Here is a 22,578-nt window from a genome sequence, read left to right as displayed (position 1 = left end):
GCAATGGTCCCTCCCATTAGACAGTTGTATATTACATAGTCTTTAAAGCTCAGGCTGGAGTGCGGCAGCACTGCCTCCCAGAGCCAATTAACGCTTAGTTATTTAACATCAGGGAAGCAGCTTCGAGATCAGGATCAGGAGCCTGAGCCCTAATAGCCAGGTATTTTTGACCATTCGTTCAGAAGCGGGAAAAGCAGTTTCAGTTTTCTCTCAGAAGAAGAAAAAGGAATTAAACTCTGTTTCTCATATCAGAACAACATCAGATCACCAGCCCACTGCCTGAAGTGCAGCAGCATCAGCTCTCCTTCTTCCTGTACTTGTGCAGGATTGAGGCTGGTGCTGGGTCCTGCTCTCCAAGGAGGAGCAGGAAGGGGTACCTGTCCTGCGGCCCCTGTACCTGCCTGCCTAGCACTGGTAGGGGCCGGGCGCTTTGAAACACTTTACATACATGGGGAGCTTATGGTCAGAAGCTTCTTTCCAGACTTTTTTTTTTTTTAAACCTCCTCTGCGCTTGTCAATGGACTAGATAGTGCTTCAGGGCTGCCTACATGGTACTACACCTTCCCTTCCTCCTGTTTCACGGAAAACAGATGGAAAAGTTTATATTGGTTATTTCTGTCTTATTTTTTTAAACAACTAGTACAAATTTAAAGCATGCCGATTAATACTGCAATTGCTAGGATCTGTTTGGTGCCAAGTATAAATTTTAAACCTTCTTTTTTTAGGACTTTGATTAGTCCTGTCAACCTTGGATTTTTTTAGTCTCTCTAGCATCCCTCATTAATTTTTCTTCAATTCAAGATTTAACCGATTATTATTAAATATCTGGTTCCCATGCCCATGATACATAAAGAAGATCCAGTGGTTTTTTGTTAAAGCTATGTTTTCTTCTGGTTGTGGCATCACATTTTATTGTACATCTAATAAATTCTTCTCGACTGCTATCTAAGAAAGATTTCTTTCTGAATCTTGATATAATTTAATTTATAGCTGAGATAAAAAGGAATTGGAAAAAAAAATTTAGCATGTGATCTGGTGCTGCAGCGCACAGTTCCCAGTTAGTGAAATTCAAAACTGGCCATCAATAAGAGTCCTGTATAAATCGTAATGGTCCCATTTAAGGCTGGGACTTGTCCTCTGTGCTCTGTTCTGAGCTGATTCCATGCACTTGTGACAACCAGCTTCTCAAGTCTTCTACAAGACTTGTAATTGTTTTCTGGAATAGTTTGTTTTAAAATATGAATTGTTGAAAATCTGGAATTCATTGAACTAAGGCATCTTTGTAATACAGGTAAAATGTCTTAATCGGAAAGACGTGCAGAATTTAGGATGCCTAGACTTGGCAGATCATGTAACTTAGATGCCTGACTTTCCTAAAAACAGAATAGCCACCCAGGTTGTAGGATATTATATGGAATTAGTTACTTAGCGGTAACTAAGTAACCCATCAGATGCATAGTGTTCTTCTACCTGGAGGTGAATTTTCTTGTTGGAGCCATAGCACAGGGTGTGTGTGCTAGGTAAGTCCAGAAAGCTTCAGTGCAGCTGTTCAGTTGTGACTGAAACAGGACTGTTGAGAGAGGAGGTGCGTTCAGCAGGCCAGTCCTTGGCCTGCTGCAGTCCTTGTTTGGGCAGTAATCTTAAGTTTTTTGCATATTATAATTTCACTTCAGTGAAAGCTCACTTTACTTAGATTGTCCCACAGGCCTGGACTTGTATTTTGTTTCGGCAGTGAAAAACCTAGATTGCAGTGTTCCTGAGAATTTCATAGACCAATCACACCGTTTTCCCATGAGACATGAAACTGCTTATGACATGCAGTAGCTTTCCAGAATATTAAAGGGAAAGTGAAAAAAACTGTCTCTTAGTTTGGAGACCTGTTTAAATTGGGTCTGTATCTTTTTCCCCTAAGATTAATTTATAACCGTCTATGCTATTTAAGTTTGAAAAGTGAAGAGACCAAATCAGCAGGGTAGCAGTCCAGCAACATGCTTATAGATTACCTTGACAATATAAAAGCAAAATAATTTCTGCTGATGTGTATTATTACTGTAGACAAACAATAAAAATGAACAGCTCTTATTTTTAAAAGGAAAAGATTTGCATACTGAATGAATCCACATCATCCTCACACAAATTCTGGAATGGGAACCTCCCCTCAACTGGAAGAAAAATCTGTTTCTTGAATATATAAAAATATAAAAGTGATAGCATGCCTATTAAGGACCATAGTTAAATGGTCATGTGATCGTGGCTTCCCATTGTACATGTCAATAAATTCAATCCTGTGCATAACACAAATCATAAATCCAGTGAAAACCAATGGCCATCTATTCACATTCTTAAATGTAAGTAGGGTATTTGAACTGTCAGTGGTTTGCATGATATAATTAGTAGTGTAGTTATCAAATGCAAGGTCTTGATACTTCTTAAAGTGCAGCCATGTTTCTAAGATTATGGAAATCAATAGTGCACGTTATGAAACGGTGCATCTGAGTATAATACCGATGTATGTCTTTGGATTCTGCCATCAGGAGCAAATTTTTATTGCATACAAGTAAAACTAATTCATAGGCAAGTACATATTTGCCTTGTACGTGATTTTCTGATTTAGAAGATGTGGCTTTCAAGGTATCACATGTAGCAAAATTATTGAGTAACTACTGAAAAAAAAAAAAAAGGGATAGATTGAAAAATAACCCAAATTCAGTAATCTTAAATAAATAAATAAGAATGACACCACAGGACCAGGTTTAATTTGCTGTGGATTACTTTGGTTAAACACAAGACCTTTGTATTACAGTGTATTTTCTTCAGTTGAAGTTCTTACAGTGATCTCCCACTAGTAAAGCAATAGTAATTTTGCAAAACCTGAGTTTAACTGCATATCTCCTTCTCTGTTCCTTAGAATCCAAAGAACTTAGACTTTGCAGTGTTGAGCAGAGTAGAATGTAAATATACTTAAAGATGTGAGACAGGAGCCTGCCTCTGCTATTACTGAAGCTAATAGGAAAAGCATGATTACTAGTGGGCCCTGCTAAGGTAGGATCACATCCCTGCTCCAGAGACAACGAGCATCTACTGTTCACTTTGTAAAATGCCAAGTGACCAAAACACAGGGTAGGTTGCATTACAAAATACAGGAATTTCACACTGCCATTTTACTTTTTTTTTTTAAAAAGAATAAAAAGCCTTGAGACGCTAATGTGTTGTGTACAGACACCAGATTTAGATATCATCGTGTATGACCCAACTACTTAGTCAGCTTCACCGAAGTTATTGTTGGGTCATTCATAGACTATGGTGCAAGTGAACTTGTCTCTGTTGGAACTAAAAACATCTTTCTAATAGAAGCACTTCTGCTATCTTTAAGGACCAAACAGGAAAAAGAACAAGTGACATCAAAGAGCAATTTCATCTCTCTCAGATTCTCTGCAACCAGAGCCGATCTTGATTTCTGAATGGATAACTAAAAAATTCCATGTCTACACCTAATCTTGTGTATATATTTGCATTAGGCAAGAATACTAGTTTAGCAAGTACCCACCTAATTCCACTGCAAGTCATGAAAAGGATATCTGAGGGCATATCCTGAGCTCAGTGAGTGGCATAGATAGCCTTGCTTGACCTGGGCATCCTAGGGATAACAGGTCAAGCATTTCAGGCCCAGTTACCACAAGAGTTTCATAGTTAATCGGAAGTTCACTGCAGAGCAGTGACTGAAGAAGCTCTGCAACTAATCAACACCATGCTACCAAGAGAAAAAAAAATGTAGACTATCTAAAATTAATAACTCAGTGGTCTGATTCATCTTTAGGCTTTCAGGGATAACGTTCCACGTACACTGAAAGCCAGTAGATTTTAGCAGGTAGAAAGGAGAAGGATTAACCTTGCCAAAAAAACCCAAACAAACCAAAAACCACACACAATTTCTCGGAGTGAAACCCCATGCTTTCTTTATGCTGGTACAAGAGCACAACAAATTGAGAATGTTGCCTGTAGCCCTACTGTTCAGTCCTGTTAAAGACAGGACAGTCTATGGAAAAGAAGTGTCACAGATTCAGGCAAACTAACCCAAAGACAGGGTTGGTAAGATCTTGATGGAAGTATACAAAAGCATGTTTCATCACATTAGAAGCCAAGATAATCAGAGAGGCAGCTTCATTTTGTTCACATCTCTGATGATGTTAGCGGGTTGTTTTTTTAAAAAAAAAAAAAAAAAAAAGGTACACTTTTAAGCAAGCCAGTTTTGAGGCCTTGTTTCGTATAAGTTGTCACAGATTACTGTTTATTGACCAATTAATTAGGATCAAAATTGATCAGATTTGTGTTCCAGTGGAATATCAGTAGGAAAACAGAATTGTTAGGAATGTTTCAGTCATGTAAATTATGTTAAAATAAGGTCTGTTGTGAATAAGCAGTGACAGAATGTATTCTTTGGCATTAAAATAATTTCAGAACGTACCCTGACATTTTAACTAGATAGTTTATGAACATAACTGCAGGTGGTCACAGAAACAATACTGGATTAAAGAAAATATGAAACTTCTGAAAATATTTTAGATGACAACATTTATTTTTAGATTATTGTTTTACTTTCCTGGAATCATTATTTAAGGCAAAAAACCCTATATTTGTTTATGAACATTATTATAATCCTAAAAATTTTAAAAAAAATTTTAGCAGGACTCTAAACCAGTTTGACTTTCTATATTAAAATAGAAAGGGCTAGAAATGAAAATGATGTTGAAGAATGAATACATTTAGTAGATAGATACTTTTGAAAGTACTTTAGATGCTATTAAAGTAAAATATTTATCAGAAACAAGTTTACTTTAGTAGTGATCAACATCACAGCTTCACAGAGTAGCTTTAGCCGGTTGATTTTTGAATATATAGATGTATTGAAGAAGCTTCCTATCCAAGGAAATGGATGACATAGTAGACTATGAATTGTCTTCATTTTTACAGCTGTAGAAGTGATTTCATAATTGGCTCATAGTTATTTCTGAAAGCTGAGGAGGAAGGTTATACTCTCCATGGAAAGACGTGCACCAAAGCTTCCTGCTTTGCTCACAGAAGTCAAGTCCTGGTTCTCTGGGGAAGCTGGAAGGGAGGAATTGAGGCAGCTGGCTCCAAAAATATCTTTTCTGCCAGAACAAAAGATCTAAGAGAAGCCAAAACATTTGCAAGCCACCATTATGTTGAGGGTAAGGATAGTCTGACCCATTCCACTTAACACTCTACCCAAGTAGCACAGGGACTTGAATGGCTTTTTGGTGGGAGGAGGGATGACAGCCAGAGCGGCAGAAGGCATTACATTCCTTTTCTGCGGTAGCACTCCCCCCACATTATAAAAGGCTTGGAATAGCACCAGCGCAGCAAGTTGTATGCCACAGATTCCCTGTTCTTTCTTCCTGAACTGTCATTATCTTGTGTGTCTCAAAGATGCTAAAAAAATTATCATGCTTTACTGATTAGTTCTGTGGCAGCTTCATGTATTTGAAATCATTTTTTATTATCATTTAGTTTTCAGAAACATTAACTTCTATAATATGGAAACCTGGAATTTTTTTTTGTTTCTTCAACTACACTATGCTGAAGTCATTCTACAGTCTTATGATTTTGTAGTAAAGAACACTATACAGCATAAAATTGTGGTCTGTTGGCTATTCATGCACAAGCTTTCCTAATTACTTCAAGACACTAAACTATTCCCAATTCAGATTCTGCATTTAAACATTAATTTTTCTGCATCACCAGCCTCTGTTCACAAACAGCTTTCCCCCTGTAAGTTCTTTTATCATTTTTAAGGTACTTGAAAGTGATGCTGTGACAGCAGAAAACTCCCAAGCTTCTCCCATAAATATTTGGGGAGAAGTCTGCACTATGTTACTGTTGAGTTTCCAAAGCCAAGTTTAATACTCCTGAGCAGAGCTGGTGCAAAGAATTTCAGAAAGCCTGCTGAACTTTAGAAGGACCTCATTTAAAACATGAGAGCATTATTCACTTGCCTATCACACACATAATGCTAAGTACCTACTACATTTCATTACACTTTTATACTCTATTCGATTTGTAATCAATCTAAAAAGGGAAACACTAGAACATCTAGAAAGTTTTGATTAGATATATGCATTTTCTAGTCAAGTATTCACGACATACTCAGTTGCTTTTAAGTTAGACATCTTTGTCACGTTTGTCTTCCTTTCAGAAGCACTTGGTATCTATCTTTAATTAATGAAAAGCTTTTGTAGAGTAGATCTGGTGTCTGTAAACAGTAGCTTTTTTAGAAAAGAAAGGTCAGAGAGTGAAATATTTGATTGCACATGTGGCACTCTGAGAACTATTTTGTCCATATTTGACTCTTGTTCTAATGCTCATAATCAGAAACAATGCATGGGAATGCAGCAAAAGCCAATTAAGGAGCTTGGCTCTGAAGTTTGACTATACAATATACAAGAGATGCCAAAAATATTTAACAAACTAGTTAAGCCAAGATTAACATCCCCACATTAAATCATCGGTTCCTCCTATCTCATTCTCCATTAGTTCTGCTAAAATGCCCACCTGAAAGTTTGTAGATACCAAAGAGAGAGAGAGAGAGAGAGAGAGAGAGAGAGAGAGAGAGAGAGAGAGAGAGAGAGAGAGAGAGAGAGAGAGAGAGAGAGGCAGTCAGAGAATGCCAATTTTTTCTTAATTGCACAAAACATTTAAGCCAGACTTTTAAAACATAACTAGTGGTTTATGGCCTGATTTGCAACATCTTTGACTTCATCTTGAAAATGCTGAGAATTTGCCGTTCTAGTTAAAATCTGTGGGAGCTACAGGCACTTTTGTAATGTTTTTAATTTGGACAAAGTTTCGCCAGATTCCAGCTGTTTCCCAACATTTTTTTCAATTGTCTTTAAAGGTAATAAGATCAGAAGACATGTCCCACACTTGTAAATTACACTGTGCTGCACTAACATAATCTGTACTCGTTTCCCAAAGAATAGGCATTGCCATCAAAAGCGTAGCAGTAACATAAGTTGATTAATGAATACACAGTCATGCACGTTGCTGTTTGAGAGGAAGAGCAAGTGTTTCCTCTATGTCCTTAAGGCTTTCTTTCTACAGCAAAAGGACAAGTGCTCTTGTACAGTATACCTATGTATACTAAGTGAATAAGAAATATTTGTGCGATATGTATTTAAGAGTATTTCTGATTTCATATTGCTGCTTTCTGACTCAGCACGCTTAAAAAGTAGCAGGCTTATTGCCTTGCTGTAGAGGAAGTGAAACTGCCTTATTCCGTAATACCTGTGCCTAGATGTAGCAGACTCAATCTGTACCTTTCTCAAATCATCTTCCTGATTAGCACTACACACTTAAGTTAAAAACATACAGACTAAATAAGAATCCTTCCTTTAACAAGATTTCTTACCTTTCCTGAAGTCAAACCCTCAGTTATGCCTTAGTTTCCCATCTTGCACTCTAGTCCTTGCTTTTAGGGTAGAAAAACAGTCTCAGCTGTTTTTCTGTCCATCTGCATCAGGAGCAGGCATTCAGCCCTCTCTGAATTCTCTCTGAAGAAGGTCTGTTCCTTAATCTTTCCCAGGTTCAGTCAGTTTCACTCATTATCAGACCTTGGCTGGTCTGCAGGGCTTCTTTTTATGCCTTCTAAAAATCATCCAAATCAGGAATCCTTCAAAAAAATCATTACCAATACTGCATCTTACATGCTCTCCTAGCCATTTTCCTTCATTAGCCTTATGTGTTTTGCCCCCTACTCCTGACCCTAGAAGAAATCTCATGGATCCTCATGTGCTTTTTCTGTAGTCTCTTTTGAATATGGTACAAGTCTGTCCTTTTTCAAAGGTTTCCCTAGAAAGTAGCTGTTCTTCTACCAGCATAAGAAGGTCCTTCCAGATTTCTCCTTTTGTTTCCTCTAAAGTTGTGGTAAATCCAGCAACAGCTGGGAGAAAGGCAGGATGCATCTCAGCTGTCTGCTAAGGCCCAGTTTGTGTGGGCCAGCTCTCTGTCAGTAAACTGATGAAATACAGTTATGCTATCCAAAAAAAAAAAAGCCAAAACCCTCAATAACCTGTCATTCAGCTCCTGATTGTCAACTCTGATTCTTGTCTTGTTTAATCTGAGTATACCCTGCTGTAGCTATTAAATGTGAAGAAGTTTAAGTCAAACTTGCAGATAAAATGTTGCTATCCCTTTTAAGGAGTCAACAAATAAAGGGAGGAAGGAGTATTTCTAAGTATATTATATAAAATTTAGTTCATTTTTTACATTTATTCTTCAGAAAACTTGTCTATTCTTTTATAATATTTTTAAATCATGCTTTGAAACAAGGCTGAGCTTTGCTAATGCTTGCTGAGGCTTCCAGATTTATTTGCTTTCTTTAATTTGGAATAGGATGAAGGGCATTGAGGGCTCTGTGAACATGAAAAGAGAAGGCTGTTTTCGTTGTCTAGTTCCCTGTAGAATGGTTTGCTTTTTCTCTGCTCTTGTTTTTCATTAGCACGTAGCAGAAGACTGGGCATTTTTGCAGCTGTATCACTCTGATAAAAATGAAACATGAATCAAAACTACATAGAAGACATGATGAAAAGAGCAATCTGAGTATAAAGCACTCAAACTTGTACTCTTTTAAGCCCTCATCTGTAATATTAGCATTCCTGTACCTGTTAGACTGTATAGATATGATATGATAGGATGATGAGGAGAAGTATTCAGTATTTTCAGTTGCTGGTGAAGTCAGTAGCACCCAAGGGAGGCTGCAACGAGTCTATGAAAACGTACAAGATTAGACCCTGATATTGCCAGTGATTATATTCTGCACGCAGGTTCCAAATCCATAGCAAAATCAGAAAGACATTTGTTTGAGGTATTTATAGAGCATCTGTGTGAATAACCATCTGTGCTCTGATTGAAGCATACACATGGTTCAAAGTGAATCAAAACCAATTCTATGCATTAAAATAAGAACTTTGACAATGTTATACCTGAAGATTTTACTGCTAGTGACTCTGTTGACCTGTTTACATGAAAAGGTAAATTTAAAAGAAAATCTGAAAGGTAGCACAAGGAAGAAAGTGACTAGTCTGTCTGCTTTGAAATAGCTTTGGTCTTTGAGATTAAGGGATGATGTTGGAATGCTTTATGCCCTTCAAAAGTGCTGCTTGCTTAGGGTCTGGATTCAGCCACCAGCCTTGCTTGGAGCTTGTGAGTAGCTTTTGGGCTTATTCGTGAGGGTAGAGGTAAGAACATGCTGGAGAATTTTGCCACACTTTCACTTGTCATGTAATTCTATTTCAAAATTAGTTTTATATCTTTTTGTTGATGGTGATGTTCAGTACCAATATTAGCAAAATACTCAAAATCTGGCCAACTATAGCATAAGGTTAATTGCGCTGAGAACACTCACAGTGTTTGTTCAGTTTGCTTACTTGATCAAGACTATGTTTTTCATGGATCAGTATGTTTTGTATGTTCAAAATGCTGAGATTAGGGATCATAATTAAAAGATGAAAAACAGTAGGCTATAATGGAATTAGTTCTAAAAAAGTTATATAATGGTCACTTATTTATTGAACTTGCTCCTGAGGAACAATTACTGAATAGCAAGTTTTTGGAAGCTGGTTATGCTTGTTCAAGATGGTAGGAAATTGAAGCTTCTGATATTGTTTCACAAGATTAATTTTCTGTAGTGATAACCTAGGGAATTCTTTAAATTACCTCTTCTTAGTTGATTTAGCACCATCTGCCACATCTGCAAAGATAATTATTTTTAGGAGCAGCTGTGTTCTTTTGATTGAGTCTTGAGTCACCAAGGTCAGTATTTTTGAATTATTTAAGGTAGGAAAATAGAAGCTATTATTTTGCATTTTAGTCTGTAATAAAGGATGTATTTTTGTTACAGTTAGTGCCATAAACCTTTGACGGCTATTTGCTGCCGTCCTCTAATTTCCAAGAAATTTGTTCTCATTTGAATAAAAGCATTTAGCTATGTAGGAAAAAGTGTCAGTCATAATTCACACATTGGTAAGACAGCACCTGGTGGCCAATAAGTGACTCTTTTATTAATGGAAATATTATCCTGGAATTGGCGTATTTCTCACCCCTGGATCATGGTCCAGGTTTCCAGCTTCAGTTTCAAAAGGTGCGTTGTAAATTAGTATCTTTGTCACCAAAGGAAAAATTTTTCCAAGAGGAAGTGCATGTGATATTCTCCCACGAGAACTAGAATATTTTTAGTAGATATTACTGAAGATTTGCATTCTCTAGTAAGCACTGTACTATCTGTAGTCCCCAAATGAACCACCCTCTAACAGAGATGCTATGTTAAGCCTAATAGGCCTCCTATGATAGCTCTAAATCAGATGACCACATCTAGGTCAGATGAGCACTCTCCATCACATAATAAAGGGGAGCCAAGCAACGGTGAGAATTAGGACCTGAAGTCTTCAACAGCTTGCTCAGCCTTGTGGTAGTGAAAAGCCTTCAGTCTGCTTCAGACATCTTGAAAAGACATCTTAAAAACTCTTTGTGCTGTAGTAATGAGTATAGTGCATGAATGCAAAGTGATCATTTGATGATGACATTACTGCATCTCTGCAGTAGTTTCTTTCAGCTTCCTGTTACTGAAGAACTAATGAGAACAGGCAGCTTCAGGAAGACAGAATAACTTTTCCCTGGGGAGTTAACGAAAAGTAGGTTCATCTTACTGGCTTTGCTACAGAATGAGGGTGGCAGAGCTGAACGGCCTGAGGAGGCTCTTTCTTCAGACATCACTTGTGTGTTGAAAACTACGACTTAGAAGGGAGCCCAGAGGATGAAGAAAGAGAAGAGGAAAATTTGTTATTACTATAAGATGAGATAACTGAAAAAGAGGTGGTGAAAAGCCAAAGCGGAGTTCCGTATTGACTGACAGAGCTGCGAACATGAAGGTATCTACGCAGAATCTGATACACCACACCTGCTTGCGTTATAAAAAGACTCAGGTTGTAGAGTCTTTGTGACATTGGATGCCCAGTCTGAAGAAGCTCAGCTGGGTGCTCTTTTTCCATCAATTAGTATCCACTGATACGTATCTGTTGTGCATGATACCTAGAGGTGTTCACGTGGCTGACCATCAATGGTAGCCAACGTATTCTTCTCTGTACTTCTTTTAGAAATTGCACAGCCATAAACTCACTGAAAAATAGGGTATGGAATCTAAAGCTGTTTCCAAATATAGCTCTCATAATTTAGCATTTCTGGGTTAAAATTATTCCACTTTTCAGTGTCTGTTGAATCCTGACTGGATTAACTTATTTGCAAACAAGGCTGCAGGCTGGAGTTTGTACCAACAGCACTACCCTTGGTTTGAACTGTATGCAGCATGAGAATAAATGTTCTGTTTTGCATTTACAGAGCAGGAACCACGAACCTTAAGACAAAAAAGAAGCTCCGATAACGTTGCAAATGCTCCTGAATGTATTGTCCCTTGTGCTGGGAAACACAGTTGCTGATTTTACCTATGCCCTAAGTAGTCAGTTTAACATGAAATACAGCTCTGAGGACTGGGATAGCTGATGACAGAATTTTATGTTTACCAGATTTCAGTAACTCCATTGATAATTGTTCTTAGTTACCTGAACTTCAGTCTGAGATGTGGTCTTTTCTCATTCAAAACATATAATGGTAGTATACTTTTATTTCACCCGTCACATACTTTTAACTAGCCTTTCCATACATGCAAATGAAAACAGGTTTTTATTTTGGGAAGAAGACAGATTTTAAAGGATCAAGGAGATATTACAGACTTTTTTGCTTTACATATGATTGGGAAGACTACTGTACTGCTGTATGGAACATACAGTGTGCTACAGTCTGCTGAGATAACCACCCAGAGATAACACGAATTTGTTAATCCTCCAGAACATGACTCCCTAAATATATTTTCCAGCTATGCCTTAATTTACTATTCTACTTGTACTGTTTAATTTAAGCCCAAAAAGGCCTTCGGTTAGTGGCCACACTCTCATCTTTGTTGCTTTTAGACTCACCAACCATGGGTTCAGTTACCTGCACACATTGTAAGTGATAGCGAAAAGAGTCATTATCAACATATCAACTCCCCGTAGGACAAAACAGTGGCAAAGTCACTCAGTCTTCCTTTCAGTGAAGAGCATGAAAAAATAATGGACCTTATACTTCAACCTGAAGGTCAGACTTGATTTGTAACTTACTATTAGATTGGAGAAGTGATGCGTCTTGTAAAAAGAGGCAGTGCACAGCTTCTTCAGGGAGTACTGAATTGTACCTAGTACAGAGGCTACGCCTTGTCTAAATGTGGACTTGTCAAGGAGGGCAATTCACTTAATACGGTATTTGACCCGCTGAATGTGATGTTCTTATTTTTAATGAAGATATAAAACCAGAATGACTTCATATGTTTACTGTCCCTCATTCTGTTAAAGAACAGAGTATATAGGCACAATCTGTAAAAGTGCTGTTTTACCTTGTCAAATGTCAGAGAAATTACTGCCCAGAAACATTAGGGTTTAATCTAGATAATCTGAGCAAGGGAGCAGTATTTTGTAAATAACATCCCCCTTCTAGAGGCAAATGATGCTGATATCTGAGAGGATATTAAGTGGTGTCACGCTTTAAGTAAACCCAGTATACCAGTCTCATTTGTACATCTGTATTCAGTCCTCTGATGCATTTCATAAAATTTCCCCCGTGAAATTAATAAGTGCTTAGTTTTATGTTTTCTATTCACTGTTCTAATTCTAGCACATATAGATTGATTTTTTTTTTTTGTAATTGTGGAATAGCACCTCATATATTGCCCAAACCCTTATTGGCCATGTTACTTACCAGTGCAAGTAGATGTGTCGATACCTGTTCCTACACAGTATAAAGTAAAATATACGTATATGAATCTTTGAGGTGAGGATAGCCTTGTTATGTTTGACTGTGGATTTGGGCAAATAGCTGAAAGTGACCTCCTCTTAAAACATTAACTTAAGCGCCAGTGAAGGTGACTTATGAAAATACATTTTACTTTCTAATTGGGTCAGACTAGGAAGTTGCATTTGGTCTGTTATCCAAGCTGAGCTGATGAGAGAAGAGTTAAGCCATGGTAACGTGATCACTTGTTACGATCTATTACCATGTGTGTTCTGCATCTTCTCATAGATGACTTTGAATGCATCAAAAGCACTCCAGAGACCCAGTATGGCAAGCAGGACCAGATGCTATAGGATACTCCTTTCCCTAATACATTTCTGGAGAAACAGGCCTTTAGCACTGGATGGCCTTTAATGGGTGTCACAACACGTCTAGAGAGAGAAGCTTCACTAAGCTTGCTACAGTTCAATTATTAAATGGAGGGAGATCTTACAAGGTTGGCCTGAGTTATTCCTAAAGGGATCTGTGGAGTGGTACCAGCTGCACATGCAAATACCTTGGTTGGGGGAGCTTGTTTTTATGGTTTTGTTTTTCACATCTGTACAGTCCCCAGGTAAATACAGTTCTTCTGTGTGTAACTGATTCACAAAACGGAGTACGTGCATGACTTACCTTCGCTCTAAACCTACAATATATCAAGGTATTCTGCCTGAATTATGGAATTCAGCCACTCCTGTTGTGTTTTTACATTTTAATCTAGACAGATAATAAGGAGGATGAACTACATCAAGCAGTTCTTTATATGCTGTCTACCAAGCTGAATTAATGCAGCACATATTTCATTTGCTGCTCCAAGCTGCTTGCTTATGAAAAGAAGCTAGTACCGTGCTTTACTGTGTCATTCAAGGCAGGCAGACGTAATTATAGGCAGCTAAGTGCTATCCTTCAGTCTTCAAAAGGCATTGGTCTGCTATTTCGTATTCACAGTATGACAGCTGAGGATAGTCTTCCAAAAAGGGAAAATTAAGATAATAAATAGAATAGTAATATCAGCAAGGAGACTATAGAGAACTTCTTGTAATCCAGGTTAGTTTTTATCTCTTTACTGAACTGTATTTTTGGCATCTTTTCAGTTATTTATGTAGCTGAGTCACTGGAAAGGTTTTGGGGGTTTCTTTTTTTTTTCTTGTTCTTTTTCTTCAGCAGCTTTGAATCTCCGCTGATGTATGAAGTCCCAGAGCACCAAGGCAGCAGCACAGACAGTTCGGGAAGCAGTTTGGGAAGCTCTGTGACAGCATGTAAGAAGGTAACTTCTAAGTTTGTTTTACTTTCAAAGGCAGATTTATCCCAGGTTATAGCTCTGCTTCTTAGTGTTCATGTTTATTGGGAGTACAAAATTAAACTAACGCCTGAAAAAATAGGGATTGATACAGAAGAGTAAATTCTGAGTACTGTTATGGTATCTTGCAAGTTTGGCTACATGGTCTACGCTTATTTGGCACTAAAACATATTATACCCATGAGAGGTAAACTTTGCCTGAACGTTTCTATTTTCCTTTGTTATCTGAAAATAGGAAACACAACTAGTACGTAGCATGAATACCTTCAGGACTGCTCTTTAATAGGCTGCCAGTTTCTAGGACCCAGCCTGAAGGTCCAGAACTTTGCTTCTCTCAGTTCAACATGATATAGTGTCCTGCATGAAACAGAGCTTCCCTAGTATCTGACTAGATGGGTTTTAGCAGCTCAGGAGGTAACATAGCTTGACTGCTGTTGTTGTCATTGCCTCAATGGGTTACTCAATGTAGTTACTTAATTTAGAGGACATGGAAAAAAAGAGAAAAGCAGTGTAAGTGTGTGTCTGTATGTTATTAGGTGGAGCCAGGCACGACTGACATTAATTTATGCATATAGGTATCTCAGTACAACTGAGAATACACAGGTGAAGACCCTGGATGCTTCCATTCATTCCTGCTCCCCAGGGTCAGATTGTGGTGGCATGATCTAAGGGAAGGGCACTGTGAAAGACCTATGGAGGATGGCAGGCCATCTATCATCTCTCACTTTGCAATAACCTGCAGAGCTCTACTGTCTCCCACAGGCATAGTTGTAGAGCTGATAAGAAAGCATTTGTTTTGCCACAGAGATGTTATAAAGCTTCACAGTTCATTCAGTTTTCCCATAATTCTTACTATTTTTTTCTTTCCTTTCCACCAAAAAAAAAAACCTTTCTATTTGTTTTTTTCAAACACACACACACACACACGTATATACATGCATATATATACAGAGAGAGAAAGATAAAACATGCAGAAGATAAAGATTTATTTCCCTTGTCCTTCTGAAAACTGCCTTGGGTGGGGGTGAGTATTGACTGTGTTCAGACATTTCATTAATTGTAAAATCAATGAAATAAAAAAATCTCAATAGACTTATGTTTATGCTGGGATTGGGCATCTCCAGCTCATCCCAGCACAGCTAAAAGGTGAAATGTCAGTAGTTCATTTATTCAGGGGAAAAGTGTTTATTTTTAAGAGAATACCTTTTAAAAAAGAAAAAGCTGTTACTGTAATTGGGATCTCCATCTTTATAGAAGCATGTAAAACAGTGTCAAATAATTTGGGGGAAAACCTTAGGTTTCATCTCAGAGTTGACCATTTTACATAAAACTGAAGGACAGTAGCACAGCAATGAGAAGTGACGCCACTGTGTTTATAAACGTTCCAGCTTGGTCACCTTCAGAAGCACTGATTGCTTTTAAAGGCTAGCCTTTAGCACATATTTTAGAGCTGCTTCATCTGTCTGATCCCTTACGTTTGAACTGTTCATTGTAAGTCAAGTCAATTTTATGATTCTAGGAATACTAAAAGAAGTGATTCATTTCTGCCAGCACTTCTGACAAACAGCAGGATATTTTGGTCTTCTTTACAGCACTGTCACAGAATGTGTTAGTATTCTTTTTTGTGGAAGAGAATACAGAATTATCAAAATAGGCCATTACCTTCTCTTTTATCCTATGTTAGTTACAGCGATTTTTAAGATAAATGTATAACTGGTGCTGGGGTGAAACACCATGGATTCCTACAACAAGGAGATGGTTTAAATAGCTCACTTGCAGGTTTAGATACTAGTATTTGGCATGAATGACTCCTGTCAGGAACCATATGAGATGTGGTCCGTTGCCACGCAGACCAATCTGAACAAATGCAGAAGATGTGCCCCTTGATATCTCATCTTATTCTGTATGTCCTGCTTTCATATCTTTCTTGATGAGTAGTAATTAACCAAGACAATTAAGATGATCAGCCATGAAGACGCAGATGTTTCATTTGTGGAGCAGAGCCTTTTTAATGTCTTCTTGGTTATAGATATTTACTGTTATTTTAATGTCTTATGATCTAAATCTGGGAGCAGGAAGCTGTTACACTAAACTTGTATGCCATATTTTCCTCTGGGAAAGAGTGACTTTTCCAATCCACACTCTACTAGAGGCTGATTTAGTTCATTGATTCACAACACACTGAGTAATGCTGACGGCTGAGTCTCTGGATGAGAGTGGAAAAGTTTTTTTTTGTTTTGTTTTGTTTTTAGAACCGTGAATTACTGCTGATTTCACATTTAATGTATGATGCAGACTCATCCTAAATTATTTTCTGAGCGTGATGATCCCACTCTGCACCAGATAGACAGCAGTATAGCGTGTGCAGCTGTTACACATAAGTACGGTCAATGAATCAAGTTCTGCTTTAACTTGTATCGTTGTAAATCAGAAGAAACCTCACTGAATTCAGCAAAATTACTGAGGATGTATGCCAGGGGAGCTGGCCCAGAGCTTGTCTCAATTAGCTAAGAATGAAGAAAACTACAAGATAGGAGGAGGAAATTTTGGCAAGCAGTGATACTCGCCATAAAAACGTAGGCATTATACAAGTTAAGGATGCTGACTGACAGCTGAAGTAGTGCAAGTCTAGATTTCTTATCCTTTGATACAGATCAGCTCAATATATTTTGTGAAGACATGCCTAATTGCGGAAGTGGCAATCAGAGTGTACCGGCAGAGTTACATCTCTGAGGAATAACTGTGCTCACACTGCATTTGAGAAGTTAATTAGCCCTGTTAATTTAGGACAGCTCCTTCAATATATTCCTTAAAAGCATGAATATCCTAGCAAGTTCAAATGCATACACACACACCCACTTTATATAACATGTGCACCTAGTTAACAGGCAGAATTGTCTTACAATAGTGAGATCCTAGGAATAGTCTTAGGTTCACTCTTTGTATATATGTGTGTGTCTTGGACCATGATATATTTGCTGCCTATTACCAAAGCGGTGTGTCCAAATGTTCATATGGTTTCTATATGCAGATTTTTGTACTGCAGGAGTATGAAACCCTACTGCATTCAGCATTGCTGAGTGGCCCAGATTATCCTTCCTCCATAGAAGAAGTTCTAGAGGGAAGGTTGTGAGGGATGACATATCTGTAGAGATCCTAATGCAGAAACTCGCATCTCATAAGGTAGAGTTCACACTCATCCAAAGTTTGCCCCCTCCATCCCTGTCTCTCCTGCCCTAAATGTCACTTTCCCTCTCCCAAGCACTGTTCAGATCCGTGTAAAGCAGAGACATCTGCAAGGAAGCCTCTCCCACATATTCCTGCATGTCTCAATTTCCCAGAAAGCTGTCTTATCTGAGTAATTTCCAGAGCCTTCCCAAGGACTCTGGGCCTACTTGTATTCTTTAGATGCCTGACCTCCACCAGCTTGTGCTGCATGCAGTCAAGAATATATCTGTTTTACTTTTCTCACCTAATTCCTTCAAATCCAAATTACTGAGAATTATGATCTCAGACCTCTCGTCTTGCATCCTTCTTCACATTTCTGACAACATTCTCAAATTCATTCACAGACACATTCGTGCTCAAATGAGAGCAGAATCTGGCCCAGGAAGAACATCATCTTGCCGATGTTCATCTCCTCGAGGTTGCTAAAAATCACATGCTCTCCAAAGCTTCCGTGTAATAACAACTACCCCCAATTTCAAAGTCTATCATGAAAAGAGGCATACATAAATTAAATGTATAGTAAGATGTAGCAATTTATAAACCATCCTTGAGTGATTTGAAAGTTGACAACTATGGCTTGACTGAAGCTTTTGTTATTTCTTCTGTTGCTGTGTTACCAGTATTTGCTTCCAGATAAAAACGTCCCCTGAAAGGGAGATAGAGGTGCCACGGGTCATCAGCATCCCACAGGAGGAAACTTATGTGAAGTTTAGACTACCCAGCTCATTTCATGGGCTATCTGCAGTAATCATCTGCTATGATCCAGCTGTTCTGATGAGAAGTTAGGTTTGCACACCAATTCATTATGAGACCAAGAAGAGTATCCAGGGTTTCTGAAAATTTTTTCCACGCAATAATTTGTGTAATCTAATTTCTCAGGAACTGGCTGAGATTTGGGAAAGAAAGATCTAAAGTGATTAAAGCTGAGGACAAATTTGCTATGATTTTTAAGGAAATTTAATGAGTCTACTTGTTACAGTAAGAGCTCTTTCAGCTAAAGGGACTGTTTCCTAGATATGCAAAGTTATGTCAAACTGGTGATTAGAACTTCAGCCCTTGAGGATAAGAAGCTCCAGAGTCAGATGAACTCTGAAATCATATATATATAATATGTATATAAGTGTGTGTATGTATATGCATGTATCTTCAGTTCTATGTCTTCATAAAAGCCTCAGGAGATAGCATTTTTTGGAACTGGAGGTATATAAAGAAGAAAAAAAAAAAGCTTGATTCTGTGTTTTACCCTTCAGTTTATAATGGTTCCATTTTGCCACATTTGGAAATGTTTATCAAAAAAAAAAGAGTAACAATTTATAATGCTAACAGGAAATTGTTTCTATGGGATATGGAATATATTATTTTCCCCATCTAGTCTCAGAGTTAGTTATGGTGGCAGGAATCTATTCTCATTGAGATAGAAGGCCATAAAATTTATTGAGTGCAGAGTCATTGAACTGGTAAACAAGATTAGCTAGCAGGCCCCAAGAAGAGGCTACCGAAGATGTGAAGCATTCACAAGCCTTTGTCATTCTCAGAACAAAATCCGTGGGCACAGTGGTTTTTTATGAGTATTTTGTGAGCCCTCAAACATTTATATTCTGAAGCTCTTTGGTAGAAACCAAGGCCTAGAGGTACAGAAGGTCTTTGCATATAAACCTCCCTTCTTCTGCATGATAAAGAAAAAAACACCACAAAGTTGCAAAGCCCCTCACTTGCGTAAGCACAGAATAAATGCTAAATTTAGGAGATGCGTTCCCCACTACCTCATCCATCCTCAGGGAATGCAGTATTAGCTATCAATCTGGCTTTCTGCCAGAGAGGTAAAATTAGAGTGGGTGTTAGTCTGTGGGTGGTAATAAGCTTACTTCTGGATTGTCCGCAAGTATTAGAAAATGGTGTCAGCTGGCTAGATCAGCTTTCCATACTCAGTCATCTTCCCTGAGAAATGAAGAGGCCTCACAAGTTCTTCTCACTTCTCTTACTAAGCAATGGATCTAGGCTTACAGGTCAAATGTTCCTCAGTATTTCTAAAGTAAGACAAAGGTGTGTCAATGCAAAATATACAGTAAGATAAAGCAAAACACTGTGGTTAGATTCTTCCAGCTATGGCAGCATTTATATTTTAAAATATAATTATTAAAATTAAGGGCTAAATAGCTAGAGCGCAGCCTATTTCTGTGCAATGCAGGAATTGCCAGAAATATGAATAAAATAACACATCCTTTATCACAAATACGCATATTAACATTGCTGCTAGGGAAGATGGTTAGCCATATAAAATATTCTACAGGTACCATCATTACTGTTGCTATTCTTTCCCTGCAGTTATCTATACTAAGCGTCCTTTTTCACGGAAGAAAAAGGCAGATCAATTTATCCAAATAGACTCCCTTTCTGTTTTGCTCCTCTATTTAGCAGACTATTACAGTAACTGAAATACGTTCCTTAAATTGTATGAAGTGATACCTAACTGAGCAAACTGGGCTGACAGGCATTTTGTACAGAGAGCTCAGATCCTCCAGGAGGTCAGTACACTTGGGTATAATTAAATAATTAGTTTTGCCAAGATCTGTGTTTATCATTTTAACACAGAACAAAATTCCCAGCTATATTTTCCAATACAAATATTTTGGTAGGCATCTTCCTTCAAATATCTTCAAGGACTTTCAGTTCAAGGAAATTGGCTAATACTTATGGGGTTATATAAATCACTTGAATCCCAGTTGCGTTAACTGGATAGGACTAAAAGGAACAGGGGTCCTAACCTTGTCCCAAACAAAATTTTATAGGCAAGATTCCCTTTGAGCTCCAATGGTAGAGTTCAGGCCCCCAGAGCACATTAGGACTAAGTAAATTTTTACATTATTTTAACTATTTTTAACTGTTTTAACAGATTCTCTGCAGTAACAGTCTGCTCGAGTCAACAGACTACTGGCTGCAGAATCAGAGGACACCGTGCCAAATCGGCTTTCTGGAAGACAAGTCAGAAAGCAACTGTGCCTCAGTAAGTACTCATTTGAATCTCTGCTGGGGAAAAGTCCATTGAGAGCTATTTGGGTAGATGTGGGGCAACAACAGTACATATTAAATTAAAAAAAAGTCAGTTACTAACTGGCACTGCAATTACAGTAATCTATCTATGATTCTTCTAATTTCCAGTTTTATGATAAAAGCAAGCATCCAAAGCAAAAATGCATACAAATTTCTATACAGAGTACATTAATAAAGATTACTTCAGACATTTCCCCACATTCAGCCTTCAGACTTTGGCCCTCCATATTTTATTATGCTGATAGTCTGCAACTAACAAGAGAGGAAAATAGGCCAAAGAGAAAATTATTCTAAGCCATAACTTGTTAAGTGGCAGGTTGGGAAGAGCAGATGTTTAAAAGGCTGCTAAATGTTCTTGAAGGCATAGCAATACGATTAAAGAGAAAACTCTTTCCATATTAGGTGAGAAGGAGCTGCTGAAGAACTCAAGCAGAATTATTTTACGTTTGAAATGAAAATTAAATCTCAGTGTTATGGGTTATAATGCAGTTAAGTTAAGAATAGCTTTTGATTAAGAATGTGTATGAATAAATAGGAGTTGTTAACATTGCTTTACACACTATCTACATGAAGCTGGATGGCAGTACTTCACTATGATTGTAATAATTCTTTATTTGAGGATGGCCTCAGGAGAACAGATCCTTACTAGGAATCCCACTTGATTGTTATCCCCTGACCCCAGTGAGCCAACAAGGGTTTAAGAAAAGAGCAGTTTTATCTCAGGCTAAAGGTTTCCAGCACCACTCATGCCACGCATAGCCTAAGACCAGCTGAGGGCTCTTATAGAGTCTGACCCTCAAGGACACAGACATTTCAGTCTGTAGCTTGTGAACTCATACGCCTGCTGTCAAGGAACTGAATTGACAGCAGCAATGACTGGAGGCCTTGTGTCTTGCCTGGGGGGTGAGGAAGGGTGCCCAGAACAGCACTAGCCATACCCGGTGTAATCCCAACCCCCACCGCTCTGCTAGCACTGGCAGAGCTGAGAGCAGAGAAGTTGTGTCCTCCACCAGGGCTGGTGGAGGAGCACCCGCACCACCAGCAGGCTCAGCGAGCTCCCTCAGGCTCCTGTTATGCTTTTTGCTCTTATTCATAGGGAAAAATCATCTCTCAAAGAAACAAGGACAGTCCAGAAAAGACAATATAGGAAATATGATTTTAAAAAATCATAAAAGCAGCCACACAAGGTGTAAGGTGAGACCCTAAATATCTCGCCTGTGTCTCTATTTTGGATGATGCTGGGTGAAACAAGGAAGGAGCTGTTAAAGGGAAATATTTAGTGGTGCTAATTTCCAAGACTCCCAAAACTAGACATAAAGAGGAGTTTCCTGGTCTTCAAGCATCCTGCATGTATTCTCCAAAGCAAGAAGGTCACAGTATTTGAAAGTATACAGCATTTTTCAATTACAGCTGAAATACTATCACCTAAACAGTATCTTGAATAGGTTCTTAGCCAGAACAGGGTAATCATGCAGGTAGTTGGTGGTATCCCTGTTGTTGTTCAGTATGGGGAAGGATTCCTTTCAATACAAAAGACATTTACCACACTCACTTGGTTTTAGTATTTCACATCTTAAAAAAGGCTTGTTTTCTTAGAGCAAATGAATAGTCCTAAAAATAATATAAAAATGATTAAGGTACTTTCTTTTTTTGATATGGTGAGCTTTGACTTTATCCTTCATGTTTCTTCAAACATAATAGGAAGAGGTCATTATTTGTCTCTGATAGGATGGAGCTACCAAGAAAAGATAGCTTATTAAAGCAAGATTTTCTCAAATTTGATTTAAAAATAGCCAGTACTGCTGCTTGATACACACCAGCCACCATAATACTGCCACTAAAACATTTTTTTCATCTGAAAATGCAAATCAGGTTTTATCTAGCCCTGCTCAGTCACCCTGTAGGGAAAATAAGCATTACTCCTACCACTTATCATATGTGGGAGGAGAGGCAGAAATACTGAAAAGATTTTTCATCTGAGTCCCCTGAGGAGTTTCTCAGATGTGGGGTTGCAGTCAAAGACCCAAATCTCACATGTGCTGAACACCCACAACTGGTGGATTCCC

The 22,578-nt window shown here is 38.1% G+C and overlaps 1 protein-coding gene across 9 annotated transcripts in view; it reads left to right on the top strand.

The window, feature by feature from the left end:
- The window catches only part of SPHKAP (SPHK1 interactor, AKAP domain containing), a 105,179-nt gene that overhangs the window by 31,993 nt on the left and 50,608 nt on the right, over nt 1–22,578 (top strand). For 6 of the 9 annotated variants that reach the window (XM_009675775.2, XM_009675776.2, XM_009675774.2 and 3 more), the window contains exons 2-3: nt 14,101–14,200; nt 20,355–20,465. In XM_009675775.2, coding sequence (XP_009674070.2) covers nt 14,101–14,200; nt 20,355–20,465 — 211 coding nt within the window. Of the gene's footprint in view, nt 1–13,721; nt 13,981–14,097; nt 14,201–20,354; nt 20,466–22,578 lie in introns of those variants that run through there. The other 3 variants (XM_068955056.1, XM_068955059.1, XM_009675778.2) reach the window with 2 other exon arrangements.

This window comes from Struthio camelus, chromosome 9 (genome assembly GCF_040807025.1).
Source record: "Struthio camelus isolate bStrCam1 chromosome 9, bStrCam1.hap1, whole genome shotgun sequence".
NCBI classification, from domain to species: domain Eukaryota; kingdom Metazoa; phylum Chordata; class Aves; order Struthioniformes; family Struthionidae; genus Struthio; species Struthio camelus.
The sequence above is the reverse complement of the archived record's forward strand: the minus strand, read 5'-3'. Positions and strand labels throughout refer to the sequence as shown.